Here is a 19,945-nt window from a genome sequence, read left to right on the forward strand (position 1 = left end):
GCTTAGAACTTCTTAAACACATATCTGAACACAAAACATGCCATCCGGGCCACAGGAAAACATCCTAAGCAAAAACAAGCCTATCAGTTAGTAAGCTACATTCTTAAGCAGTTTTGCCACATCATACGACAGGCCTATATGTGAGACTGAATAAGCCTGGGGTGCTTTTTCAGTGCTCTGATTTGTACTGAAAAACTGTTACATTCTTGTGTGTGTCAGACTGCCTGTACTCCTTTGGCCTCTCCTGCACTGAGACAGTAAAATGAGCTCAAACACACCCACGACCCGCTCAGTGAAAGCATGTCTACACTTCACTCAGCATGTTACCTCAGATTTACCCCGGTTCATCATCCAAAGTGCCCCTTTTGCCCTATCAAGTCAAACTTCAGAGAAACTCCTCCTAAGGGAATCTGCCAATGTGGGAGTCTTACACTGAACACCACACACTCCTAACTACCTCATGGCTAAAGAATTCACTGATAAAAGAATATCTGCCCCTAAAACTTACTTAAAATTTGTTCAAAGAACTTTACAGAAAGAATATTTGGTTTTCTACATTATTTAAAACTCTAAGCGAGGGAATCAGAAAAGCAATGTTTCACAAAACCGTCATCATCAATGTCAGTATGACAGAAAACTAAAAGGTATTCTCCCCATACATAATGTGAATGAGACCCAGCTGCATGGACTAAAAACTGATTAAAGGGGTAGCTCACAGATGCTATTTATCACGGAGAGAACTTGACCCTGCCCTGTCCGTGTTTGGCACAATATGCATCTGAGGAGGAGAGAGAGCGCAGAGAGAGAATATGCGCTCACATTCCTGGAATGCCCACACCATTGTCAGTCTCTAATGAGGCAAGGCAGGCAAGCAGCTGCCCCAAGACAAAACTTTAGCAATGCAGCCTAAGAGTGATTGAGCTAACGGGAGAGAAATTCTCAAAGCCTGAGGTGCGAGAGTGTGGCTCGGCACCGGCGGGCTGACCCCTGGGCCCTGCGTCTCTTTAGAATGCACTCCATTATCCGTCTTGCTGGAAACAGTGTAAACATTGAACCTCAACAATCTGAACTCTAACAAATGAGGTGCCCTGTATCTGCATCTACATAAAGAACCAAAATAAATTAACATAACTTACTTCATACCCCCTGCTAAATGAATGTCCCTTAATGTCTATCAAATCCAACTACTTTCAAGAATTTCTTTATTTCTTTCTCAGCTAGATCACTTGCCAAAAGAGGCCATAGATTAGAACTGATTAAGACAGGGTTGTCCAGACAGAGGCCTGTCAGCTACGTCTGGCCCACGATGACTTGTCATTAGGTTTGTCAGTTATGACACCAGTGTCGTTACAGGTAAACTACAGAAGAAAGGCACACAAAACTGTTATTTATCTTCGGGCGACATCAAAGGGGTCTCTCATATCACGGAGCTGGAGGGAGGGAGAGAGAGAGACAGACAGAAAGAGAGGGAGAGTAACAGCCACTGTGTGCTCTGAACGCATACACACACACACACACACACACACACTCTCCCTTTCTCTCTCTTTCTGGTGATGAACAAATAAAAAAAGCAACAAAAGAGGAAGAACAAAACTTTTGAACAGCGATTAAAATAAAACATCAAACTGATCTTTTTCCACTGACGACCAGAGAGTCCATGCATGCGGTTGTGCTAGTAACTGTTTGAGTCTGGACACAGCCAACCAGGAGGAGGTGTCTACACCCATGTATTTATCTCTCTCAGCTCAGTCTCCAAACATTTCCCCGTAAGCATTCATGACAAACTAAAATGACAAATAACAGCCGATGCTTAATGAGATTCAAATCCTGTAGGTGTATTATTTTTACAGTAGCAGTTGTTGCAATTTAAAAGGATACTGTATGTCTACTAGATTAGTGTCATTAAGTAAATAAAAAATAAAAATAAATAAATAAAAGGTAAATAATGATTTTGTGAAAATAGAAATGAAATGTCATTAATGAAGAGAACATGTTGAATGCCTGACCTCCTGTTCTGTGAATTCAGTGTGCACCAACAGGGTCAAATCCTGGCTTTCTAAATCCTAAATCCAAAAGACAAACACATCAACAGCTGCTCACACATGCAGTTTTCTCAAGTAAATGATCCAAAAGCGTTTCCCCATTATAAACAGTTGGGATGTATCCCACACATTCAGTATAGAAGCACTTCCAAGAAAGTATTTATTATGACGTTGCGTAAGACATAAACTGATACACAAACTAATAAAATAAAAGAATTAAAAAAAAGCATTCAGGGCAACTCCTTTGTGCAAGGAGAGGAAAAACACCCACTTTACGAATATTTCATGATAGCCAGTGCATTCGATATGCTTTAAATCGTCAATCAGTCGGACTCCATTGAATTCTCCGCTAGAACTTGTATGATACAGTGCACTAGTGAAAGGGGCAGTGCCATCACAGATCTTCAGTTCACGTAAAACGGAACCTAGGGACCAGTCCGGCTTCAGACTCGCGCCCAGAAAGTATAATGCGCCTTCAGCTCACTCCAGCGGTCTCCGTTTGAATAGCGAGAGTGCGGGAGCCAGCCACAGCGACTTACAATTAGTGCAGCCAAGGAAACCCTCCAAAAACTTTCCCCAAATCCCCCAACTCAGAGAGGGGTAGAGAGACCGAGGGGACTCGCATACAAAAGCATTCTTGAGCTTTCAGCAAAAACAATAACTTCAGCAAAATCATTTACTTCAAATACAAATTCAGGAAGATAGGCGGAACCGCACAGAGTCTCGCCTTATCACATCAGTAGGCAAAGGGATCTCTTCACATTTAAGTAACATCTTCGAGGTGACCAAAATCTCTGGGATAGAAAATCCCCAGCAAAACAAATCAGCGGCACAAACAGAAAGGCGAAAATGCAAATCACGTGTACACTTTTCGTACTCGGTGAGTTTCTTTCTTTTTCTTTTCATGACTTTGAGTCGCAAATGTTGTTTCCGTTGTTTTAATTAATTTATGAAATCTGAAGTTTTGGGAAATTGAGAAAGTAGGCCTATGTTTAATTAGCAGTGATTTAAAGAGCAGTAACAACTGCTGTAAAATAATTAAGTCACCCTTACTACAGCAGAAAAGTTTGGATGTGGTATGCATTCATATAGGCTGCTTCTGTCAATTGCACCCATTGTCATCCAGTTTACATGTCAACTTTGGTGCGTCCATAGCTGTTAATGTTTAATTTGACTTATAGTCTTCCCTTTTGGCACATCAGCTATAATTTAATTGGTACAGTTTTGAAATGCTTATAATGTGGACAAATTGAATCGGCACCTCGTTTCATCAGCACTGATCTCATTTTGCAGTGTGACTTAAAATAGGGCCACAGAAACAAATAATAACGCGTCTTCGAGATAGAAACAAACAATAACGTGTTTTCTGAATTGTCTCAAGAAATGTGAGGTGAATGGAGACTACGAATATCAAGACGCTAATAACTGGGACACTGTTAAACTTTTAAATAATTAGGAGGCTAGTGTGCCACTACATTCCACGCATGAGCTGTGAGAAATGCAACATCTGCTCCACGGGCTCCATTTTCAGTGGTACCCCGCAGCAGAAAACATTCACAAATAAATTATTCTCCTTAACTGACAACAGCGATGGCTCTACATTAAGCGCGGTGATGATGGACACGAGATGCTGTGAAGGAGGATTGTTATTTTTTAATTAAGCAACTGTTGCACTTGTCGGTTACTTTGGTGAAATTTATTGTGGGGGCAGCTGTAGTGTTTTCAGTTCAGCCCACGGTCGGACATGGACGTTTAGGGATTTTGGATAGACCAAGCATTTTGGTCCGTTCACGATGTAGCCCACACCACCCTAAATTATCTAATTGATAACTCAGCATTCTTCCGTTTATAATCTGTCTCCTGCAAGGGTCACTTATGCGAAGCACATTACCTCGTAGCAGTTTTGCCTCGGAACAAACGTCTTCAGCAGTGAAAGCACTCCTAATACAAGTTAGGGTTAATATTGCCAATGTTGCCCTATTAAACTGCCTTTTGAACTAGCGATCTAATAAACACCCACAAAGCTGCCAAGTGTAATTTTAGGGCACAGGTCAAAGAAATTTGTGTTGTTGTTCAGATTACCAAATCTAAACTGGCTCATCAATGAGACTGTGTGAATTAATTTCAAAGCCATTTAAGCCATTGTTTTTGTAATTTATGAAAGCATACGTGAATATTTTAATATCGATGTTAAGGCCAAATGTATTAAGAGTAAATGCCCAAGCCTAATCAAACAGGTCAGATTGCAGTCCAACACAAACAAAAACATACTCCACATGAAACATACACAGGAATAACCACTATACACACCTTCCATATAATTACTCTTGAGGCCATCACTGCGACAGGTAGTCAATTAATGATGTTTCCTGGACCGTTAAGTGCATTTGTATGAAGTCTTCAAACACTATGGTAGTTGTTACAAGCTTTATTATCTAATTGTATTCGTATTCAATTATGATTTCTATACAGATCGTTTTCTGGGCCTAAACATTAATCAGAATTAATCATGTGACATTGGATAGAAATTCTCTTTGGTTAGGATGTGGAGATTCTTTTGACAGTACATTTACATAAGATGTGTCCCATAATGACAAGCACAGTGAATCACTTTGACATCCCTCTCTGAAGTGAAGTTCTGTGCACATTTTTAAATCTGATGTCATAATCTCAGAGACTGAAGTTTGGTCAGGATGCTTTGAGCAGCAGCTGGCCTAAATGAAGTGCAAGCAACTGTAGAACAATAGCTAGGAAAACGCTTTTATCAACATCCTGGTTCCCATGGTAGGTGTGGCTCTAATTTCCCAAAGCTCAGTTCCACCCCTGTCTTAGCTTGCCAGTAGGCTCTGCTCACAAGGCCACAGGCATATGTATACTGCTATGAATATTTGGCTTCCTTGATAGAGTTATTTTTTTCCCCTTTATGCAGGAAACTATGTTTGTAATACCTGTCAACTAACATACTGCCACTAGTGGAAAGATGTGTGTTTGTGTGTGAGTGTTTTGGAAAGCAACGTGTATCAAGAGTGCAAGAGCTCCATGATAGATTCACAGTCATCCTCTCCTCCTCTATATTAATCACTCTTGTGGCTGGCACCACCGCATTCCTTTGGTCCTTCCCTCCTTCCCTCCCATCTCTTCCCCTCTCTCTCACTCTCTCAGTGCAAGTCAAGGTGCTTTATCATGACTCTCACTTAAAATATCATTAACACACTGATAACAGCAAAGGAAATGAAAGGACAAAACAATACCACAATAAGAAAATGGTGAAGATGATTAAAACAGTATCAGGAACAGACAAGCTCTCCTAGACAGTTAGGTGACAGAGATGGTTACAGGGAGCAGATGAGGCTGGTGAATGGGAGGGTCCTTGGCCATGGTCTTCTCTTTATGCAGGTTTAATATATGTTATTGAATATATGTTTCAATACATGTAGATGGATCATTTTATGCAAGGGAATTAAATTTCTCTTGCTCTGTAGTTATTTTCTCCAATGCCTTCTTTTATGCACTTCTTTTACACACACACACACACACACACACACACACACACACACACAAACAAAATCATTCCAATTTTTGTGGAAATGATATATCTCAGGCAACACGAGCGCTTTAAACTTTGCTAATTTCAGGTGATCAATCTGTCCCTCACTGACGAGGTGTCTGGGCCACTACTCATTTTTCTCACTGTCTTCTCTGAAGCCCTGCTCTTAGCTGCTTTGTCAAGGTTTATTATCAGGGATGTCACACTGTTGTTACCTCTTTTCCTTTTTCCTTGTTCCTTTTTCAAAGCACTACCTCACTGCAGTTAAGCACAGTACCATGGTGCCTCAGTGTGTCTGTTTGTGTTGTTGTATGTCTGTGTGACACAGTATAGATTTTTCTATGACATGCAAAGACAGGTTATCTTGTCCTACCTACCTCCTTCCAGCCCTATCCAGCCCCTTTCCTTTTCTCCTGTCTTTCCTTTATTCATACAAAGCATTTTTACATTCCCAGTCCTTCTCCTCCTCTCAAAAGAGGGGTTAGATGTGACTCTGCTTTATAAAGAAGCCACCCCACCCCTTTTGCAGAGGGAGTAGGCCTGTTGAATTACCCCTCTGAATAGAACACCATAACAGGGAGAGGAGATGGGGTTGTGGGCCCTGAAAGGCCTGGGACACAGTAGGGGGGCCAGAGTGACAGAGTACCTTTCCCCCAGCACACTCACGTGTGGTGCAAGAGGTGTCTCTGTGACCTCAGTGCCATCTAGCTAAAGACAGGACTGCCTTCTGCCACTGCTTCATGTACTTCTGCTTCATTACAACACCAAACAGATATTCTGCCTAAAATTTCAGAAGGCCAAGGCTGGTCCATGTCACATTTTCTCATAACAGAGAACTTCACATTTTATATACATAAATCTTGATAACTCATCAGTAAAAAAAAATTCACCCACACTACAAAGACATTTGAACGTATTTTCACCGGGTTAAAATGAAAGAGTAGGATATTAATTATTGATTTTTAGGTTGAGTGGGAGCACATGTCTATGTAGTGTACAAACAGGGTTCTCTCTATGGGTAAGTGTACACACAAGGCCTCTGTGATCTTTCTTTCTCTTTGTGTGTTTCTCTGAGCCTTGATTGTTATTTTATTATTACCACCAGCAGGAAGACAAACAGTTCAACATGTCTCCACCCTCCTGTGCCACAATCATTCTTTTTTTGACTGCATAAACTGACCTCACACTGAACAAGATCCACTTTGTAACCTGCTGAAAACAGACATCTTTGGAGTTTGTTGCAATAGCCACTGTCTCATTCTAATTTTATTTACTCTGTATAAAAGTGAAACAGAAGAGGTGAGAGCAGGTAGTGGAACACAGTGTTAAATTAATACACAGACATGAGGTTCAAGTATAAGTAATGTGATGAAGACAAACAGGAACCATGTATAACTAAGGAATTTTTGTAGTGAGGAACTGCAAAAGCAGACATAAGACATACTTCTCAACATGATAACTATATGTTTGACATGTTTTAGATGAATGGCATTGAATCCAACCACAACAATCCAAGTCACAGTTAACATATCCTATTAAACTGGATATAGCAGAAATATAACATAACCCATTTTCCTCAGGAAAAGACATGTTTGTCTATTCAATGATTAACAACATATTTTATTCCATGAATGAGTCAACAATAAGCAGGAAGACACAGAAAACACTATGAGACTGGAGGGTCCAATGCCTCCTCCAGGATCCACACTGATAGTGTTGGGATCAGTGATAGTGTTGGTGGGTGATAAACAGACTGCCACTGACAGCAGGGTCAACGAGGGTCAGTCCTGAAGATGGAACCATAGCAACCAGCAGGAGATGAGTGAGGTCCAAAGAAAGGAGGAAAAAAAAATCAACCAACTGTTGTTCCCCTTTCTTCAGTGTGAAACTTGACTGAGATAAATAATGTCATCGTAGCCTTGCAAAATTATACTGTACTAGCTGTACTGTGCTGTACTGTTAAACAACAATAGTACAAAAACAATATGAAACCATATTGCAGCGGACTGTTTTTCAGTGCCACGTCACACAGTGTGTAAAGGTCAGATATGTAGGCTCCACCTACCCCTCAGACTGTTTTCTCCATGCATTGCTTGACATCACTGACAGTATTTGTTTCTGTGTTTATAATGGGGTAGCGTCTGCTGGTCTATGAGAAAAGAGGAGACCACAGAACTGCATGATAAAATGTGTAGACAGCAGGCAAGATTAGAGAGGGTCAAGGGTTTCATCTCCACCGAACACCCTCTTTCCCTAAACTGCCTGCAAACAATGTGACGTTACATTACCATGACAACCACTTCTTATCCTGCTGACAACCCACAGGGTCACAACTTACATCTTCATTCTGGATGACCAATGGTGAGGTTTCATTTTTAGACAATGGTTGTTTTAAAGAGGTGACTGAAATGCTTTTGTTTAATTGAAACAGGCAAAAGAAAAAAAAAAGTACTGAATTTTGCACAGCCTCATAAATTCTAAATGTATAGCATAGGGTGTAGCTCACAACTAACAATGGGCTGTTACTGTAAGCAGTGAGGTCCTCTTTGGGTGGTAAAAGTTTCCTGTCTAACATATGCACCCACACACACAGAGAACTGTTTTCCTTTATGACATGAGCCACTGGTCATTGTCACCAGTTGTTAAGTTTAGAATCTATGTCTCAGTTTGATAATTCAGCTCAAGCATGTGCCATATTATCTCAGAGATGTCACTCTGTTCCAATTCATTAGAACTTTCATGTAATGAAGGTAAAAATATTGTATGTATATTTCCATGATTTGCGTTATAAATGTTTATGAAGGTACATATGTCTGTATGTTTACATGTAAATCGTTGTCGCTGAACATATTAAAAGGGTCTCGTTTAAGGACTGGCCACTATTGTTTGGGCGAATGAGGTTCAGCCCATGAGAGTAGGTGTGTTATTTCCTAGAGTTATTGTGAGCTTTGTCCTGTTTACTATAAATAGAGTTTGTGTGTGCAAACCCTCCCTGTCACTGTACAGCTGCATTGTACTTAAATTAGCTTAATTTACTCAAGCTTATGTATCTATCTCTCTGTCCATCCATCTGTCCATCCATCCATCCATCCACCCATCTCTCTCTTTGTATAAACTATCGGTTGGCATCCAGAATTCAGAAAAATCGGAATTTTGATGTAAGCTTGAAGTAATTGTCTTGCAGGAAGATTCTCTTGCAGCAGAGTTTCAGTCTCCTGTCAGTGCAAACCAAATTCATAGACAAAATCTACTGCCACTTTGAGCTTCTTGTGCTGTTGTTTCAACAGAAAAACCATAATATCAAAGGTCTAACGCCAACGTTTGGTGTAAATGACCAAGGAGCTGTATATTCAGCTAAAAGCACTCAATTCCAATTCTATAGCAAATGCAGGGCACAAACACAGATGGCTGTTCACAATAAAGGCTTTTCTTATGGGAAATCCTTCCTATTAGCTTCTTGGCATGGAAAATGCATCTAACTGTAGGTTTGGAGACTTGATAACCATATTCTTCAGTTGTACTAGCCCTTGATTTTTTGGGGCTCTTGAGCTGTCTTCCTCACTGTGTATGAAGCGGTCTCTATTGCAAGTTTACCTCTTTTTCAAGGATGATTTTTGTCATAATAATATTGATTTGTGTTGTATGTGAGTTGACAATCTACTCTCTGCTCCTGAGCCTCTCATAAGAGTTCAGCTATGTGCTGATTTAGTGATTGGGTAGGTTTAAGAAAACATTTGAGTTTATCTTTGTGTTCATTAAACCACCCCCTCTCCTTTTCTCTTTCTTTCTTTGTTTTGATAGATAGATAGATAGATAGATAGATAGATAGATAGATAGATAGATAGATAGATAGATAGATAGATAGATAGATAGATAGATAGATAGATAGATAGATAGATAGATATTTCTGATGAAGATAAGCAAGTAGTATAGGTAAATGTCTGATGCATATATAATGTGCTATAATATTCTTTTGTGGTTTTAATTGATTTAATGTAGAGATGGACACATATGGTGAATGTAGTGAACAGCAGCTGTTGTGATTGTTTATGAAGTACAGTAGAGGCTTTATAGATAATGAGTTAAACATTGAAACCAGCATTCACTTTGTTGACTGGTCTTTGTCTGCATTTCTTTTAGGCTTTCTTTTCTACAGCATTCACGCTGAGATTCCCACATCAAATGGCACGTTTGCCACTGCTGCCGTACCTGTAAACTCCAGCATCGTTTCCGCCACCGCCAAGGCTACTTCCACTGTCAGCATTTCCACTGCTCATTCTGCCCTTAGTACCATCGCTCCCTCCACCAATTACACCTCCATTTCTCCTGCCAATGACATCACCACTACTGCAATTCACACCACCGCTTCTCCTGCGACTAACATCCTCTCCACTCCTTCAACCACTCACACTGCCACTCCGCCTTCTGACACCACTGCTTCTCCAGTGTCTCAGACCTCCACTGATAATGCCACCATCACCTCTCCTTCTATTACGAACCACGACGCTACTTCTGCTTTCAACACCTCCACTTCTCCTGTTATCAACCTCACCAGTCCCTCTGCTACTACTCCCGCCATTCCTAACAACAATACTCAAGCAACTTCACCTGCCTCCAGAGGAACTCCTGACACATCATCACTCTCTCCATCAGCAAGTACTGTTGGTAGAACCTCAACACAAAAAGACCACACCTCCCAAAGCCCTTCAGAGACCACATCCCAGGTTCTCAGTACAGCAAAAGGTAAACACTAACCTGAGATCTTGACAACAAGTCTTCTTATATGTACTCACATGCATTAGTCTAACATCTACAAAATTATTCTCTTTTAACCTCACAAGGCTCTGCAGTGAAATGCTGCAGCTCTACCCCGGTATATTTTGGAAGGGATAAAATTAGACATTTTTAGCTGGTATCAGAGAGCAAATCTGAGGCACATACCTTGTTAATTAGTAAGTTATAAGATAACTGTCCAAAATTTGCTAATTCCCATCCCTAAAAAGTCTATGGGATGTGTTGTAAGCCTAATTGTCGTATGTCATTACCTCTCAAAATATTTACAGATTAGTTTTTTGTTATTGTCAGATTTGAGAAAAGTAATAAAAAGATCAGTCATCACATATAATTAACTGAATTCTTTTTTATTGACTGAATCATTTAGAAACATCAACTGTATTCAAGCCTTCAGAACATAGTGCAAGAACCATCATCACGACAAGATACCCCATCACCACGACAAGACCGCCCAGAACAGTCGAAGTAAGACTTTGTGTGTGGCTTTGTGTTTGTGTGTGTCACCAGTTTGTACTTGTCTCCAAATTCATGGGCTTGACATTCTTTTGCAGGTCAACATGAACACCCATGACAGTAGTCTAGAGGTAAATATAATAATTTTTTTATACCACTCCATAACAGTATGGGAGATTTACCATGGATAACATTGCAGCGACACCCCAGTTTAAGCTCTACTCCACTGAGCAAGAGGGCCTTGCCCCTCTACCTGTGTTTAGTTATAACGTCTTTTTTATTGAACTTCTCTTAAACTATGAAGTTTAGAATCCTGCAGTGGGCCATGACAACATTTACAATGGAGTCATTTACATTAATCATTTGGCAAACACTAAACACTTTAAAAACAATTTCTTACACGGCTTTGTTGAATACTAGATTCTGATTGGTCGATTACAGCATTCTACAGTCTTATTTCTGAATAGCAGACCGCTGCTACAAATATCAGACCGTTGCTATGAGACTTTTTTTTTAGCGGAAGTAATACAATCACTTATAAATCAGTATAATAATTTTTAAATCAATATTATTGTCAAATTATTGATTCCTTTAATAGGCAGCCGTGTAATAAGAGGGATAATGTGCAGCGAGCCAATCATTATCGCAAAATAAAACCCTTCAGGGTGATTCAAGACCCCTCCATTTTGCATCGGGGTCCTGCATCACCCTGTTAGGGTTTATTTCGCTTAATTACCGGCTCGCTATACATTATCCCTTACGTGACAAAGGCAGCTTACAAAAGAGCATTGAGAATAGATTTAAATCAGCACATCTCAACACACAACAGGAAAGGCTGTGCATGGTTTTAGTGTTTTATGGAGTCAATTTCTTTGTTTCTCCTTGCAACTAAAATGCAGACAAATTAAGTTAGTGGAGAAGGGGTCAGACAGATGTGAAAGATGTCAATCTTGAGGCATTCTTTTGAATGTGTTCAGTTTGTCTGAGCATCTGATGGAGAGAGTGAACTTGTTCCACAATTTTGGATTTAGATGTAAAAATACCCGGGAACCTTAACCTATACCCAGTACCACTAGAGGTCTAGCTGAAGTAGACCTGAGCTAGCAGCCTGGGATGTATGGTTTGATCACAGATTGGATGTAGACAAGTATGTTTCCATTGGCTGCTCTGAAGGTCAGAATCAAGTCCTTGAACTTGATGCAGGCAGCAACAGCCAGCCAGTGGAGAGAGACAAAGACGAGTGACATATGAGCATTTTGGCAGGTTCCTACAATGCCAGCTTTGCCTCTCTAAACAAAGAACCAGTAAAACAAACATTTTTTCCTTATTTGTGCAGCAAAGTCATACATTCATAGATAGATATACATACATAGCCATGCAGTCAATGGAATTATGAAAAACTAATAAAGGCCATGTTAAGAGGATATCATTCCTATACCGAAGAATTCCAGCATGTTTTGTGTGTATAACTATAGCTACATGTTCCATTATCTATCATCCATTAAGCAGTGCCGCTTTGGTTTCCAATGATAGGACAGGAAACAGCACACCATCCTTTTAAGAAAAGGTCTGGTTGTCACAAGGTGGAAATATGCCTCAGTGGAAAAGCTTCCTGCCTTTCACTCATTTCCCTCTTTCCCACTCCTCCCTCTGACAAAGTTCCAAACAGCACTGCATGTCCATTTCCACCAGCATGGGAAATGAGAAAATCATCTAATAAAGGCATTTAGCAAAGGGAAAAGAGGGAAGTATCTGAAGATTAGGATAAACGTTCATAATTTTCATTAATATTATCAGTAATTTTCATGATAATCTCAATTATAGCTATGAAACATACTCTGATGTTACATTAGGGAACATTATCAGTAATGTAACATGGAGCCCTTGGGCGTTTCAGGTCTTTCAACATCAGACACTCCCGTCGAGGTAACCGAATGGAGGTTGATTAAGCCTCAGCTTGTTTCCTAGCTGCAATTGACGTATACCCTCTCTTGATCCAGAGCGGCGATCTGGAGGCTTTCTCTGCAGCCTGTGTTGGTGGCTCTCTTCCTCCCCTCTCCAGCAATGCCAAGTGTTTTATAAGCCTTGCAGAGGGAGTGCCCTTTCAAAGCCTCTTTATCCTTCCTCCACTGGCATGCACCTGGGCCTTCAGCCTTGTCTGTGGCAGTCCCTAACCAATCCTTCATAATTCTCCTTCTTCTGTTTGAAGGCCTCCTCCATGTGTGCTCTCCACGGCACTGTTGGCTTCGGCACAATGATAACCTTCAGTGACTCTCACACCAGTAAAAATGTCTGGCCAGAGGGTGGTCTTGGCAGTACCTGGGGAAACTTGAGTTGCCTGCCCAAGCCTGCCATCAGGTGCCAGTCCTTCTCAGTGTTGAGAAGCCCCATGGCTACATTAGGTGTGGACCTTGGCTCTTCTCCAACTCTGATGAATGTGATGATTTACTTGATGGGTTTTGGCCTCCAGAACAAAGTGCCATCTACAGCAGGCTTCTGGTTGCTGTTGGTAGAACTGCACATTGTCCCCACGATGGTCTTGAGCACTTGGTCATGTCGCCAGTTGAACTGACCTTCCCTCAGGCAGCTCAAGACACGCTTGAGTGTCCCACTTTTCTGGCATATTGGACATGCTGGTGTTTCAGTTTGGTCCCAGCCGTGCAAGTTGGACAGGCTTGGGAAGACATCGTAGACTTCCTGTACTTAGAACTTGATGCAGAGTTGTTCTGCCCGTCATAGGTCAGTTAATGTGATCCTCCTATCTGCTACATGCTCCCCTTTTGTCCAGGCATCTTGCTGGCTCATCCCCACCGCTATGCTGGACCTCTCCTCCCTAATTGGCTGCTCTCACCTTGTTCTGGACCAGCTTGTTCAGGAACTAACTGCCCCAAAATTTTGCATACTGAAAAACTTTTAAAGCTCTAAACCAAGCTCCCCCTAATTCTGTTCATGTTGAAATAACAGTTATGGGTATCATAATATAATTACACATATATTATTTTGTGGTGTTCTGTGGAGTATGGTAGCCCAAAACTACAGTTAAAGACAATTCCAGGCTGACCCGTCTTAGTTTTAGGACAAAAACAGTTCTCTAAACAGAAAAGCTGGCCTGAGTTTGAACCCTGCATCTGCCTTAATGATTTAGTGGCCACTCATTATATATTCAACTACTTATGCGAGGTCAATCATTTGCAGAAATACAGATTTTGTAGAGAATAATCTCATTATGTTTAGTTTTCAGTCTAGTTAACCAATAGTTTTTTGGTTACATTTAGAAGTTATTGTAAGCAACTTTTTTCACTCTTATGCTTTAAAACTCAAACATGTTTAACTATAACTACTCATTCTGGCTCCAAGAGTGAAATAAGAGATGCAGAACTTGGAGTCTTAACTTGGTTCACATATGGATTATCAGGTCAAGACTAGACCTTTCCATATTAATAACAGGGCAGAAATGACACACCTGCTAAAGTAACACGAGGCCAAGAGAATCAGACAGTTTATTTTTAAAAAAATGAAAGAATGCACAGGAGTTTGCATTTTCTCCCCATGTCTGTGTGGGTTTCCGCCAGGAGCTCCAGTTTCCTCCCACAGTACAAAGACATGTAAGTCAGGTGAACTGGAGATACTAAATTGCCCCTAGGCGTGAATGTGTGCATGAATGTGTTTGTCTGTGTGTCTGCACTGCCAAGGCTTGACGACCTGTCCAGGGTGTTTCCCCCGCCTTTTCACCCAATGAGCGCTAGGATAGGCTCCAGCACCCCGCAACCCTAATTAGGATAAGTGGCTTAGAAAATGAATGAATGAATGAAAAGAGTACACACTGGAAATATTCTGGCTCTTCGACACTCAGTTTAAAAACCCAAAATATTTTCTTTTTTGAGATTTATAATATAATATAATCGGATTTTATAATCTTAACTGAGGACACCATTCTGAAAAATCATAAGTCTGTTTTACCCCTCTGAACAGGCAATGCTGTGCAAAAAGTTAAAGGAAGAGATGAACATAACAAAGGGTGCAAGGTGTCTTCTGAGTTTTTCCCCAGATGACAATGTGACGTCCATGAAATTCACCTATGAAGGTACAGCCATTTATGCTCTGTGGTTTTGTCAAACATAGACTATTTGAATATAAAAACATACTGGTTATAATAAAGTCTTCACATGTCAGCATATGTGCACAAGAGAGCAATGTGTGGAACAATCCATTTCTATGTAGGCGAACACAGATTTGTATGTATGAATAGCTGCCACTGGTTGTACATTTGCTTACATTTAAAGGTTCGCCAGATATATACTTATTATTTGGTACTTCTGAGACAGGTAATGTGACAGGTGTTAAATTAGTGAGTTGAATAAATTCCATCAACCCTAACAGATGGCATTACCATTAGAGTCCTCAAGTGAAATTTGTCTTTTTATCTCCCTATATGTTGAGGCATATATGTATTATAGAGCGTGTCGCTGTGATATTTCTCTTTTTTATCTGTGGGACCAACTAAAAATAAGCAGTAATTGCAAAGTATTTTTTTCTTTTCTACAGTTGACACAGACAGAGCAAACAAATACTATCAAGAAATCAAGAATATGAGTAAACACCATGAAGAGAATGACAGGGGAGGGGTAAGAAACCTGAAAGAGAAAAACTGTAAATTCATGTATAAATGGAAGAAAACAAATGAATGACCTTACTGTTTTCTCCTGTGTAGCTACCCAAAGTGGTTATTGCTGTGTTGGCCTCCGGTGGTGCCCTAATAGCAATTATTATAGGTATTGCTGTTGCTGTTTACTGCCACCGAAGATCACACAGGAAAAATCAGGTAGGTCATTAACAAATGTTAACAAATCACAGGGAAAACACAGCCCAGCACAGGACATAACATCAGCAGAAAAAATATACAACCATACAAGTCAAAAGTACAAACTGAGCATTTTCTCAAGTCAACATTTAAAAAAAAAAAAAAAAAGAAAAAGAAAATATTCACCCACCCACTGACTGCATATCTGCAGCAACACCTGACAGAGGAGTTGCAGACAGTGGAGAATGGTTACCACGACAACCCCACACTGGAGGTGATGGAGGTGCAGTCTGAGATGCAGGAGAAGAAGTTGGCACTGAATGGAGAATTTAATGACAGCTGGATCGTTCCCATCGACAACTTGGTCAAAGATGACATGCCTGACGAAGAGGACACTCATCTCTAATGAGAAACTTGTCAGAAATGTGGTGGCCATGGCAATAGACACCTACCATTTTCATGGATAACTGACAATCATAACAGAGTTCCTAATAACCACACCAGGTATGAAGTCCAGTGGGTGCCAGTAAAGTAACAAAGCATGAAGACAGGCCATTGATTGTGTTGTAATTCAAAACTTCAACAGATTTGGAAGCAAAATTAAAATGCACACAAAGAAAAAGCACAGACCCTTGCCAGTGCGCTTACTCAAATGAAAATGTGATGAAGAATCTGATGAAAATGTCACTCGACGTTTCCACGTGACTTATCTCAGCCACGGCTGACCAGTTACCCCTGGTCCCAATACTCTTTTATTTCCACTCCTTTTTATGTATTGCACATTCACATAAAACAATTTTAAGTGATCCTCAAACTCTTCGTGCTAGAGTTACATTTAAAAAAAACATAACACTGCAACTGATTTATTGTTGTTTTTTTTTTAATTGAAGAGAGACTTGATAACCAGAACCTACTGCGTGACTGTTATATGTTAAATGATAATGATAATTTAGACACAGACCTCAGGATACAAGGATACTCTTGTCCTGGCGAATTAAACATCATTGAACCTGTAGAACGAACAAAGTGAGAATGAGTTGAATGGACCAGACTATCCTTTGAAAAGGAGTTCTGGGATTGTAGTTTTTAATGTGAGCAAATGGGAAGACATTTCTGTAAAAAAAAAAAAAAAAAATTCCTGTCTGACTTTTCTTTAGGTCTGTTTCAATGTTTCCTTGAGTTGACTATATATTGTAGAACACACCTTCACAGATCTAAATAATTTTTCAAATGAACCCATAAGACAAATCTTATCAGATTTGTAGGGCAGAACATCGTAATCGGTGTTATAAACCATTCCATACAAACATTTCTGTAAGGCAAAGCATGTCAGTCAGGCCTCATAATTGCCTTTTACCCTGACCAGAAGACATTTGGGAGTGCTTTGTATATATGTAGTACAGACTGTGATTGATTGTATTATTGGAAGTGTGCTTATGTAAAAATATTTCCAATGTTGGAAGGCTGAATTACATGTCAGCCACAGAGCATCCAGGCCTGAGGGCTACGCTATTATTACATGTGTAGTTTCAGCACCTGCATTTCAACAAGACAATAATGTTTGTTGGATGTGAAGACGTACGTCTAGATGTTCCAATGTTAGCAAAAGTGATTTTACGCTTAAAAACTAGACAAATGAGTTTAATTATGACTGAGGATATCTTGCCAAAATGTCAAATGTTAAATATTACTGTATACTCACTTGATTTCCAATCTATGTCACTGATGTCTAATGTAGATACAGTTTAGAGGTTTGACTTTCACCAAAGTGTTGACTAAGTATTTTATATTCCTGTATTTATAGTTTGTTTGCTGACAAGACAAACAACAGGGGGTCTGAAACACTGGAAGTTGTTCTTCTCAATTATGAATATTTCTGAGAAGGGCAACCATATTTTCTTATACCAATAAAATCAAATTGAAGAAATAATTCAGTAAAGTCATCTTTTCAGGCTAATCAAGTACAAACACTAATGCACCACATATCTCTGTCTCGTCCAACAGAACACATACACCATATATGCAATATTTTCTGTTTGCAGAAAGAAAATGCTCACACGCTGATTTTCTTAAGAAAACCTGAACAAAATACAATCTTTATTCAATATGTACATTACATACAATACAACTTTTGTTGTTTTTTTTTTTTTTATGCAATCTACACATTCACGTCAGCCACAGTGTAGTGTTCACAACCCAGAGTACCTGTCATTGTTTAAAAGAGGGGAGAGTGAAAGGGGGGCGGGGATCATTCTATCTTAAATTGTAAACCACACCAAAATGAGAAAGTCAATGTATTTGGCATTGTCTTCTTTAAAAAAACAAAACAAAAAAAACCCTCCCATTTTTAGTGTTTCTTTCCTCTTATTCTCATACTTTGTTTCCTGGAGAAAATCTAAATCACTGCAGCGAAACAGCCCTGAATGCAATCAAAATAAATACATTTTTCTCATTATGCCCAGGCGTGAACTAAGAAGCAGCTTTGACCACAACTGGGCTAATCATATTTAGAATAAGTGCAGCAAATCCACATACAGTAAGCACACACACACACTTTTTTTTTGCAAGCACACTTACACACACACACACACACACACAGACAGACATGGAGTTAAAAAATGAGAATGCATGGCAACACTGGTGAAGCAGGCTGACATGGACCATGAGACGATTCACAGCAATGGTTTACGTTCTGTAAGATCCCTGAACGTGAGATCAGAGTGCAGCCAAAGTGATGGGCATGGAAAGTGGGAAATGGGCTTACATAAAGAAATCACACTCCATCAGATTCCAGTTAAACAAATCTATAGCTGGGGGTATGTGGCAAACACTAAACTACACCATAATAATTGAAAAATCCATTCTAACCTCAGTAAAAAAAAAAAAAAAAAAGCCCATTTTGGTTGCAAATCCTCAGAATTGAACTTACACAAACAAAGGACAAAGATGAGCTGTCACTTACTGTCAGATGTTTGTTGGGTATTTAGAACTACCTGTACTAAAATTGGGACCTTAAGTTACTGTAAAATTTAAGCTTAAATGACAAACACATAAACACACAAACATATTTTTGGTATGCTTTGCCCAAGACAAATCTTTTCTCCGTGTGGATTTGCAGTCTGATTGGTACTTTCTATGATTTGACTTTCTCCCTCTAACATTTTTAATTCAGTGTTTGTGGGATTTCAGGTAGAGCAAATCCCCTTATATTAAGTATTCTATGCCTCAGAATTCAAAGGATTAGCAATATTAAGAAGGTATTCACAGATTTTTTTTTATATTTATATGTGTGTGTGTGTGTATATACACACACGCACACATACATACACATATACACACACATATGTAAATATAATCTTAAAATCTGTGAATACCTGTTTATATATACACACACACACACTTTATATATTTACAAATAACATTCCACATACAAGTCAAGTCACTGTCAAAAATCCTGTTCTGTCCAGTACAACCCAGAAACATTCCAAAAGCATTATGAGGACAATGGGGACAAACAGGGGTTGCTACGACAACAGGGCTAATGTCAAATACTCAAAGCTCACAAAGGACCCCGTGCACCGATACACCAGGATATACTGGCTGAGTGCAAAACACAAGATCAGTCAATCACTGACATACATGCTAGTCAAATCTAAAGCAGGGCTGGTATACATTATTGGGACAGCAATGTGCTTCCTAATTTCTATAAAGCGGTATTTAGTTAGTTATGTGAGAGATTTATGGCCCATCACTGACACACACACAAACATTGAAAACAGACACACACACCTTAATCACTGATCTACATTCATTATTTCTTACCCAAATTAGCTAAATGTTTATTCAATTATTTATTTCTCCAAGATTAATCTGTTTTCAGGTGTGGACTGCATTGCATTACTCTCAGCCCAATAATGCAGGGAAAAAAGCACTCTGAAAAGTTGGAAAAGTCAGTTACACTGTCATTCAGAAAAACAATAAAAACCTGTGCCTGTGAAGAGACATTGGCAGCTCATTCTAACATGTTAAGAGTTTGAATCCAAATCTCCAACCCTGACAGTGATAACAATAACTATTTTTAAAAAAAAGTCAAAAAGACAGAGCCCTATGTAGATGATGTGTCTTCATTTGCATAAAAACATAACCCTGTGTGTACATGAGTAGGAGAATACGTGCAGATAGATATTTGGAGTTAGAGAGAAACGTCGAGGTGTCTGATAAAGCAAAGCCTTCATTCAGCAGCTGGTCCTTTCTTCTAATGCATCCTGCACACATATTTAGGTACACTAACAACACCGGACACCGTGT

General features: G+C 39.6%; 1 protein-coding gene across 2 annotated transcripts; it reads left to right on the top strand.

Moving 5' to 3' along the window:
• Positions 1-2,535: 2,535 nt before the first annotated feature.
• Positions 2,536-17,558, top strand: podxl (podocalyxin-like). 2 transcript variants are annotated; one of them, XM_030785609.1, is made up of 8 exons: positions 2,536-2,922; positions 9,730-10,332; positions 10,751-10,848; positions 10,935-10,967; positions 14,809-14,920; positions 15,382-15,461; positions 15,548-15,658; positions 15,849-17,558. In XM_030785609.1, exons 1-8 carry the CDS (start codon positions 2,892-2,894, stop codon positions 16,041-16,043), a joined length of 1,263 nt encoding a protein of 420 aa, XP_030641469.1. In that variant the 5' UTR covers positions 2,536-2,891; the 3' UTR covers positions 16,044-17,558. The 2 variants fall into 2 exon arrangements, with proteins under 2 accessions (XP_030641469.1, XP_030641477.1); XM_030785617.1 differs by lacking the exon at positions 10,935-10,967.
• The last annotated feature ends 2,387 nt before the right edge of the window (positions 17,559-19,945 follow it).

This window comes from Chanos chanos, chromosome 1 (genome assembly GCF_902362185.1).
Source record: "Chanos chanos chromosome 1, fChaCha1.1, whole genome shotgun sequence".
Lineage (NCBI taxonomy): Eukaryota > Metazoa > Chordata > Actinopteri > Gonorynchiformes > Chanidae > Chanos > Chanos chanos.